At 43.8% G+C, this 10,470-nt stretch overlaps 1 protein-coding gene across 1 annotated transcript in view; it reads right to left on the bottom strand.

The window, feature by feature from the left end:
• The window catches only part of LOC115024348 (rho GTPase-activating protein 23-like), a 42,918-nt gene that overhangs the window by 9,234 nt on the left and 23,214 nt on the right, over nucleotides 1–10,470 (bottom strand). The window contains 11 exon segments of the mRNA XM_029455826.1: nucleotides 210–322; nucleotides 1,207–1,313; nucleotides 1,601–1,662; nucleotides 1,748–2,056; nucleotides 2,666–2,803; nucleotides 2,895–2,934; nucleotides 3,377–3,485; nucleotides 5,880–6,026; nucleotides 8,017–9,454; nucleotides 10,087–10,147; nucleotides 10,236–10,314. Coding sequence (XP_029311686.1) covers nucleotides 210–322; nucleotides 1,207–1,313; nucleotides 1,601–1,662; nucleotides 1,748–2,056; nucleotides 2,666–2,803; nucleotides 2,895–2,934; nucleotides 3,377–3,485; nucleotides 5,880–6,026; nucleotides 8,017–9,454; nucleotides 10,087–10,147; nucleotides 10,236–10,314 — 2,603 coding nt within the window.

The raw sequence follows: 10,470 nt of genomic DNA, 5'->3' as shown, positions 1-10,470 counted from the left end.
TGAATAACCTGCAATCAACTCAGGGCAACTGAGACACAGTGATATAAATTGGGATAAGGGAGACGACAACAAGTATCAAATAATGAGGGACTGCCACAAAATGACATGAGTTTTTTCGACAGAAGAAGAATTCCTGTTATTTTTAGGCTATGATTCATGTTAGTTTAGTTAGTTGTTCATATTTCATCATAAAAACACTGAAGGCTTACTTTATTGTTGACAGCAGGCTGACAGTCCTCCAGTCGCACACCAAAAGCCTTCGGACTGCATGTCTTCTTGGCCTTCTTCATGATGTTGATGCCCCACAGCGCCTTGTTGTCATCTGCACACACACACACACACACACACACACACACACACATATTATATTGGGTATTTATATCCGCATGAAACAATAACCAATGTCAGATTTGAATTATGACCTCATAGTGACATTGAACGTAAACAAAACTAGGCACAGACTAAAACCCTTCATGTGTGCTAACAAGGACATCCCAGCTTGTATATAGGTGTAAGTTAATTTATCAGAAACTAATGAGTTTTTATCGTTTATCAATGGCATTTTTAAAGTCACGCGAAGAGTTGATTCAATGTTCATCAACAGAAGCTATTGTTTAGTTGTGACTTATAAGTTCCTCACTTTCACTTTGCTCCAGCTAAACTAACGATCCCCATCATAATCTCAATTATTACTGAAATTCAGTTTATAATGTTAAATTAATTCATTTTAAGACACACATAATATGCAAATAATGACAAATGTGACATGTTTAGGTCACGAGCTTCCATTGTTAGATATGTCTTAGAGTCCGCCTACAGGCATTAAAGTAGGCTGAAAGTACCGATGATTCATATTTTGTTTAGCAAGTGGTTTCACACATAAAAAAAACTATGAAAAGTGTCCGGAGGCACATCAACTCTTTCTCCCTTTTTGAGAAATTGTGGATTTGACCTCGCCCCGCCAGTGCGCAGGTCGTTGCGGAGCTCCGTCATGCTTTTCAGCACCAGAAAACAAAGTATTGGACAAATTGAAATCTTAAACCACATGGTGGGGCTATAAATAAATTAAGATGATCACCAAAGTCATCCTGTGGCTCATGAATGTCTGTCTGAAATGTCATGGCAATCATGCAAACAGTTGTTGAATGATGAGACCAACAGACTTTGCCGTCCTCAGAGCCACACAGGGCTCATGTTTGTACCCACCAGTTCTGGAGGCTCGGTTCACTGAGCTGTTGTCAGTCTTAGCCAGGAGGAAGGGAGGCATCATACGATGGGCTCTGGGAGAGGAGTCAGGCTTACTACCTGTCAAACTGCACCGAGGGAGAGAAATAAAGATGTGATTAGAAGTTCATCTTTGAAGATGAGGTTTATAAAGATTTCAGTAAATAAGAGGTCTTTCAGGTCTTTATAGAAATCTTACGGTGACCTCAGCTTTATGAAAAAGAAAAGAAAAGATTGACATGGAGATTTTAGTTTTTTAGAAACTGCACTCAAAGTTATTGTCTCTGACAGGCTTTCATCCCAGAGCTATAGTGACTCCTAATTACACAGAGGATAAGGACAGTGGTCATTGCTAAATATAATCCAGCGTGCTGACCTGTGTTTTCTGTAGTCATTCAGCTTCTTGTTGATGAGCGCTTGTCTTGAGAAACCGATCTCCTAGAGCAAATGGAGGTTACAAATGAGTTCAGTATATGTGTGTTTGTGTAAACTCCATTAGATTAAGTGTGTATGAAGATCTAACCTCGTTGTCCGTCTTGCTGTTCTCCCTGATGACCCTGATCCAGGCCAACATGTCGTCCCTGTCCTCGGCCTGCAGCAGGTACTCGCAGAAGTCCTGCGTGGTCAGCCTCAGGGTGTTCTTTCGCTTGGTTTCACTGTAGGCGATGTCGATCAGGCAGCCGCGGATGCTGATTGGAGGATGTTCGTCCTGGCCGGGCCCTGCCCCCGCCCCATGCAGGACGGCCTCTCGCTTATCCTTGTAGAGGAAGAGCGAATGGGAGCGCAGCACGGAGAAGACGCGCTTCCATGGTCGCATGCCCCCACCTACTTTCTACAATGAGGAAATATAGAAACAAGAACATCAATTGTCCCATCGTAGCTTAGCAACCGTAAGTAGCCATGACAGGCCTGTTAACTTTGGATTTCTCCCCATACCAAAGCCAGGCAAAAGAAAAGGTAAGTATGTTCCAAAAAAAGATGTAATCAGATTACAATACATTTAGTAAAATGTTTGATTATTAGCAGGATTACATTTTTTAAATACATTTTAAAATAAATAATTATTTATCATGCACATGTGCACATATTACAACACAGTCTGACACTAGTTAGTGAACAAAGTGCTTTCACTGGGTTCTCCCAGAGTCCCCCATGATTTAGTATGCTACTTGAAAGGATGCTGTTTTTTTAGCCAGAACAAGTAAGTAGCCATCAAAAGTGTATTTAAGATTTAAGGTTAAATCTGCTCGTGAGAGTTAAGCTGGGAAAATGTACAGCTGCTGAGTAGAAATGAGAAACCTTCTTGTGTTTACTTGTGTCAGAAGTCAGTGTTTAAAACCATAGTGTAAGATAAATGTAGAATGTTTAGTAGAATGGAAAGCTTGACAGGATGAGTAGCAGTAGCTCAGTAAGGGGGTGGGGTTTAGTGTGTGTATGGTACCTTTCCCTTCTCTGTGAGGATCTGTTTGTAGTGCAGCCAGCCCTCTGTGCGAACATCACTAAATGTGATGGTTCCCAGTTCAGAGGTGGAGTGGCGTTTGGACCGGGCCTCCTCCTGGGCTCGCAGGCTCTCCAGAGACTGAAACACAATTTAAAGTGAACATGTGCTGAAAAATGAATGATATATATAATAGAAATATAAAGTACATGTATAGTACATTAACACTAACCCCATCAGTGAAAAAGCTCTTGACCCTTTTTGGTAGTTTACTGTGAAACAGAAAGCACACAAGTTACAAAAACAGAACTTCTGGACAGGATCTGTGTAGATCTTGTGGGTGAGACTAAATGACTTGTGGAGAAATATACATACTACATGGTAAATATACGTTAAGTACAACAGATTAATAAACCTTAATGCATAATACGCATCTTTCTTCATTCAATGAGAATAACTAATACTGCACATCATAGATGTTTTACTAGTGTGATTTTATTTGTATACATATTTAAGACATAAGACAATAAAGAACTTGAAGTGTCTATCAATGATCCTGTGTCACTGTTAAAGCCCTCTTTAAATGATGCTCATCCTTGAAGTTTTGGGGCACATACTGTAAAGACTACTGGCACAAGACAAACTCATTTCTGAGACAGCATGGAGCCTTTTCAGTAAAGCATGCAGCTTTTGAAGTGTCCTCTGGGTTCTTACGAGAAGACACGGCCTTCTTCCCTGAAGGTGTTGAGACCCTCGTCACAGGACTTGGATCTCTCGGTGGTGATGGCCAGCAGGTAAGAGGAGCGGCGACTTTTAATACTTCCTGAAGAGAGAAAAGACAAGTCAGAGAGAGGAACAAAGGAGGAGACAAAGAGAGTGAAAGATATGCAATATATGGTAGTGACATGTGAAGTGGTGACAAGATGAGTGATTTCATACTGTGAGTTTGTGGATGAATTAAGGTGTTAAACTTAAGTACTGCATTTTAAAGGAATACCATGACATTTGGATTTTTACTTCCCAGTTGTGGATACATTTTACCCTACAATGCTAACAGCATTGACTGAACAGACCGAACAGTCAGACTCTGCTCTGCGCCACTGCCTTGACTACTGCAGCTCCCTCCTCGCTAAAATGCCTACATGTGCCATCCGACCTCTACAGCTCATCCAGAATGCAGCAGCCCGACTGGTCTTCAATCTACCCAAGTTCTCCCACACTACACCGCTCCTCCGCTCCCTTCACTGGCTACCAGTGGCGGCCCAAATCTGCTTCAAGACTCTGGTGCTGTCCTACCGTGCTGTGAATGGATCAGCCCCTTCCTACATCCAGGCCATGGTCAAACCAGACACCTCAGCGCGTTCACTTCACTCTGCATCAGCCTATCAGCTCACTGCGAGTGGGACTCAGATTCCCCTCAAACAAAACCACCTGTTTGCTATCCTGGCTCCACAATGGTGGAACGACCTCCCCATTGATGTGAGGTCAGCAGACAGTCTTCAGCAGACAGTCTCCACACCTTCCAGTGCAGACTGAAAACTCACCTGTTTCGACTGCACTTACACTTATCGTAGGTCGCTTTGGACAAAAGCGTCAGCTAAATAAACTGTAATGTAATGTAATGCTTTGGCATCACAGAGTGTTGTGTGTTTGAGGATGACGACATAAACACACACACAGACGCGGTCATTTGCTATATCGGACAATGCATCAATGACGTTGTGCCAAGTATTAATGCACAAACATTCCGAAATCAGAAGCCCTGGGTCAACGGTGAGGTCCGTGCTAAACTTAACTCACAAGCTATTGCACACAGCGGCGTTGATTTGGATACAGGAATTCCAGGTACGTGCTATTAGCAGTGCAAAAAGACAATATAGAGACGAAGTGGAGTCTGACTACAAGGCAAGAAACACGTGGTCTGGACTAAAAACAATAACAGATTATAAAAGAGAGCCACCCCCCACACTGCCCTCTCCCACCTGGATCAGAAGAACATGTATGTGAGAATGTTGTTCATTGACTACAGTTCAGCATTAACATCATTGTGCTCTCCAAGCTCGTCATAAAGCTCAGGGACCTCGGGCTCACCAGCCCTCTGTGACTGGATCCCCAACTTCCTGATGGGCGGTGCGGGTCTGAAATATCACATCCTCCACCCTGAACCTCAACACCGGTGCTCAGCCCTCTCCTCTACTCCCTGTTTATGCATGTCGGTGTGGCCACACACATCTACACCATCATCAAGTTTACTGACGACACGACCGTCATCGGCCTGATCACTGACGGCGACGGGACGGCGTACAGAGAGAGGAGGTCAGAGCCCTGACATCTTGGTGCCAGGACAACAACCTCCATCTCACCATCAGCAGCAAAACTAAGGAGCTGATTGTAGATTACAGGAAGCACCAGAGAGGGGGACACGCCCCCATCACCATCAGCAGGACTCAGTGGGGAGAGTCAGCAGCTTCAGGTTCCTCGGGGTTCACATCAGAGAGGACCTGACCTGGACTCATCACACAAACACCGCTGCAGAGGTTCAACATGGACTCCAGGATGCTTTGCAACTTCTAGATGCACCATCCAGAGTCTCCTGACACGGCCGCCCTCAACCCTAAGACTCTACAGAGGGTGAAAGCTGCTCAGCACATCACCAGGACAGAACTGCCATCCTCTACACCCAGCGGTGTAGGAAGAAGACACTCAGGCTCATTAAAGACCCCCATAACCCCAGCAACAAACTGTTCTGTCTGCTGCTGTCTGGCAGACAGACCACCAGACTCAGGGACACGTTCATCCCACAGGCCATAAGACAGTTGAACTCCTGAGGTGAAGTGTCTATGTGTCTAAGTGTTTTATTCCACATATCATGTATATATTATTACAGTATACAGTATTTATTTCCACTGTACAGTATATCAAATTGTTCAGTCTGTTTTATCTTATTCTATTTAATATGTATATATTCTAATTATTCAAGGGAATTGTTCATTTGTAAATGTCAGTGTACTCCTTTAAGATGAGTCTGAGGCTGAGGCTAGACAAATATATCAGTGTGCCAAAACAAAGGCATTACATAACTGCTTGTCATTTTGATTCAAAAACATTGGCAGTGATTTTTGGCAATGTCAGCTCAAACATACAGGAGAACATACTGTATATTGGTCTAGCCCTTTGTGAAGCCTTTCAGTATTTAGAGTGGGTGAGTGAGACTCACTGAAGTCCTGAGAACGAAGTCGGACAAAGGGGGAGATGGAGGAGAGGGTGGGGGAGACAGAGAGGGTGGCCATAGTGGAACTGGACACAACAGAGCAGGCTGGTACATAGCAGGCCTGTAGGTCAATACTAGGACTGCTGGGGTCATCTGCAAGTCATCATCAGGGGGGGGTGAGAAATGATTAAACACAGTGACAAGACAAGAGAGGAGTTTCTTTAGGAGGTGTTTAGCTTGTTAGCACATCTCTACTCTGGAGGCAGAAACAACCTCTGACACTTGTTCACTTCAGCTACCTGACAAACCTACATGGAGAACATTTTACTGTACAGTAAAGTAATTGAACATTATAAGATAATGAATTTTACTTTATTTTCCGAGAACCTCTCCAGTCAGAATGTAGTGCACTGCTACGTTCACGTCATGACGTGGAGTCTATAATTACATGAAGCCGTGTGGGAAATTCTGTCTACGTCAGTCTCCTCCTGTGCAGCTACAATATCTGCCACTAAAAGAGTGTGTTGTGTGGCTGAAAACAGTTACCATCAGCATCCAATAACAACACTAATACACTCAATTGTGGTGATATACAATCCACTAGTTTTTCTATCTTGTTCCACTTTTAACGAAAACCAATATAAATAATAATGCGATTTTAAAAATAGTTAACATAGATAACAAAATGTGAGTCTGTCTGGTGTGACTGCAGGGCCCGCAGATTGGAATACATTTCTTCCCATTGTGCCAACATGGTGTGAGCAGTACATAGAGACAAATCATAAAGTCAGTGAACTAACTAACTATGTCAGTTCCACAGCAATGTGTGCTAATATGCCATAAGTTATCCAGACCAAGTAAAACACAGTGTATATATGTATACACTGCTATGAGCCATGTTTTTATTGCTCACTCTCCATTTGTTAGAGGGGGTATGTACTACTTTTTCTGTCAAAACTCCCATTGTTTTGCTTTCAAAAGAAAAATTCCAATTGCTTATTTCTGAGATTCCTACCCAGATAACTACATACTCGTATTCAGTTTAAACTTGTAAAGTGAGCTGGGCCATCTAACGGACATTAGTAGCAGTACCAGCTCGGTGACATATGTTCAGTGAGTAGGTCTCCACAGTTCTCCCATGCTCCTCACCTTGCAGACTCAGTATACACATATTATATGATATTATGTTATTCTGCCTGCTGAATTCTTTCTGACTCCAGAGCAGCTCTGTTTCTAACAAATGTTTCCAAAACTAAAACTCCATTTATTATGGCTTATTTACAGTATTAAACATTAACACTCAAATATAACTCACAGATTTAAACGTACAGAACGTGTAGTGAGGTACAAGCATTATGTTGACATGTAACACACTGACAGGTATAAACACACAGACATGTTGAAGAGTATGGAAACACAGAAGGAAAAGGAGCACGACTTAGCAACAAACAACCTAAACACTGTTCCTAATGTAGAACGTTTTGTAATTTATAACACTGAGGTAGTGTAATCTTATCTTCAAAAAGGACGTTTGTGAATTCTACTGAATTTACTTATAAAGTAACTAATTGATGTCAAATAGAATCAGCTCTTCTTTTTAGTCATGTGTAAAGTGTCCTTGTTAGTTTTTATCATATCTAGTCAACCTCATCCTGTTTTTGTTTTAATTTACTGAGAGTCTGAATATTTGAGTCTTATCTTGGTCAAAGAAAAGTATTTTAGTAGAATGTTAGTCAATAACAACTCTTTAGTTTACAGATATATTGAACATTTCAGTCAATCTAGTCCAGCCAAAATATCATCTGCTTTTTTCCAAAGCCCTGTTGTTGCCACATAAAAAAAAGATATATTAAAAAGATAATCATTTCAACAATTTTTCAACAATTATTTGTCTCGTCTTTTTTAGTCAGCAGCATTGTGTGTTGATATCGTCACAGTCAGAGTTTAATGATGTCGACCTCTGGTCACCGTCTCGTCTTAGTTTGTTAGGTTGTTGATGAACATATTTAGTCATAGTCATAGTTTTCATTAACCAAATTAACACTCATGTAAAATGACATTACACTCCACTGCTTTATGAGGACATTTTCGAGGTGTTGACAAATTGTGACATCTTTTGACGGCTGCAGAAAAGGTCACTAACCTATGAAGGGAATAGAAGACAGGGAGTTGTATGCATGCTGTGCCAGGCTACCATTCGCTCTGCGGTTGGGGCCGGGCCCCCCAGAGACAGGAGAGGGGGTCCCTCGTGGAGGTTCCAAACCAGGGGGCTCGGGTGAATCCGCAGGTGTGGCGTAGTGGGGGTGTCGGGCGGCCTGGACAGGGGTTCGGCGGCCAGAGGGCGGCTTCTGCCTCAACACAACCTCTTGGTTCAGGGAGATGGGGGAGATGAGCTCACTGTTCTCCCCCAGGGTTCTCTCCTCCTGTGATGCAGACAGGGCGGGGGTAGACTGGGGCCTGGGTACCATCCCCACCTCACAGTCTGCAGGGCTCCAGTTGAGGTGGGGGCCGCTGTAACTTGGCTCTCTGAAGGAGTGGGCCTGCTGGAGGAGATGGCCAGCTTTGCAGGAGAAAGAAGGGCTGTAGCTTTTGTAGCCTACCAGCTCTTCCTCTTTAACGCGCCTTGTTTGGGGTTCAGCTACCTGATGACCAGACTGCCTGTCATTGGGAGGCACTGTGGAGGAGGCTGTGATGGGGGATATCACTGGGGATTTGTGTTGTTGCCCTGCTGAGACTTTTTGCTCTTTCTGCTCTCTGAATTTTGCCATTTGGGAGCCGTGTGCAGAGAGTTCATTGCTTGGTGATACCAGTGCAGAGGCTTGTGCCAGTGTTTCCACAGAGCGCCCATAGTTATGCTCGTACTCGGCATATGCTGCTAGGAGGCTCTCTGAGCATGACCTGCTTCCTGGTCCTGATACACCCCCGAAGCCCCCGAGCCAGTAGGAATCATGGGAAGCAGCAGCTGCCTGGTGGTGGCAAAGGAGGGTTTCTCTTCTGCGCTGCTCCGCAGAGGTTGTGGCAGCAGATGACGGTCCAGGGCCGAGGGCCAACCCAAGCCCCAGCTCCGCTAAACAGTCTTGAGATATACTGCGGTGGCGGGGGGACATGTTCTCCGCAGCCTCAGCCTGGCTGTAGTACCAGTCCGACAGAGCCTGGTGGCACAGAGAATCGGCGTGAGAGCGGGCAGAGGCCGGCAGTCTGCTTTTCCGTGGCGCAGGCAGAGTAGCAGAGGCGATGGCAGCATTATGGTTAGCAAAGTGAAAGTCAAGCGCACTGATGGCCGAAGAGGAGCGGCCTCGGTGCCGCCCAGACGGAGCAAAGTGGCCACTGGAATCTTCAGGACCCCCGGGCCAGCCGGAGGTGGGGGTAGAAGCAGCAGGGGGGCGGTTGTCCAGTGGAGATGCGGCGGGGCCGGGGCGGCACTGCCAGTTGTCTAAGGGACTTTGCAGGCTGTGGCCAGGCTGCGGGGCAGTGGAGCTGGGCATAGTGGAAGGGTAACAGAGAGGTGGCGGCACAGGGAGGTTCTGAGCCTCACCTGAATATGGCTCATTGCCTTTCAGGTAAGCATCCTGGGAGTACGCCTGAGGACAAGAGGGGTTAGGACACAATGTCACACATGACAGAAAAGATCAAAGAACAAAGATGGAGGGAACAGCAAGAGGGCTGAGTGAGGCAAATGCAACATGCACCATGCAGCAATATTTCTTTATGTTGTTCTATAAGCTAAATCATCATAAAACAACCAAAATAACTTTATTTCCTTTTTGTTATTTTGCCGAGGTTTATTTCTATATTCTAACTGTATTCCTTGTCTATTATTTGTTGTCTATTTCAATAGACAATAACATTCATTTATTTTTTACTATTCTGCTTTAATTTATTTGATTGTTGTTCATTGTATTTCTAAATGTTAATATGATATTAACAATGATAATAATAATAAATGAATAGAAAATCCAATGTTTTTAATATTTTGCCCCTTGTTGGTGTATCACTGCCTCCGTTCATGCATTCTTTTATACCCGCCTGTACAAACTCACAGCAGTACAACCCTTTCTGCCCAATTCCAAATATATTAAGTTAAACTTAGTAGTTACATGAATTATAATAGAAAGACACAAACTATTATGAACAGTCTAGCTAACTTTGATTTAACACAGTAACGAGGTAAAAAGAAGGAAAGAAGAGAAAATAGAAGAAGGATAATACTCACACTTACCAACTGCAACACATCCTCGTCTTTGGGCATGATAGAGAGCTCCAGAATGTTTTCACTAGGAAAAAAAGATGACAATATATGAAGAAAAGAGAGAACAGGTCCGATGGAACACAACATTAGATTTATAAACACTAATCTCCCACCTGTTTTGGATGAGTGTGATCACCTGAGAGTAGGTTCTCCCCAGAATGCTCTCCCCATTCACCTTCACCAGCCTGTCCCCTGGAGAACACACGTTCAGAAGGAGGGTGAGACATGTGTTGCATGAGAGGCTTTAGAAGGAGGGGGGCACGATGAGGCCAGAGGCTCTTTAATCACGCTTTCCATAGAATAAAACAATTAAGTGCTGTGCTCAGGTCAGTGTTTTTAATGCTTCCT

This window comes from Cottoperca gobio, chromosome 19, assembly GCF_900634415.1.
Source record: "Cottoperca gobio chromosome 19, fCotGob3.1, whole genome shotgun sequence".
Lineage (NCBI taxonomy): Eukaryota > Metazoa > Chordata > Actinopteri > Perciformes > Bovichtidae > Cottoperca > Cottoperca gobio.
This window is presented reverse-complemented; position numbering and strand designations above follow the sequence as displayed.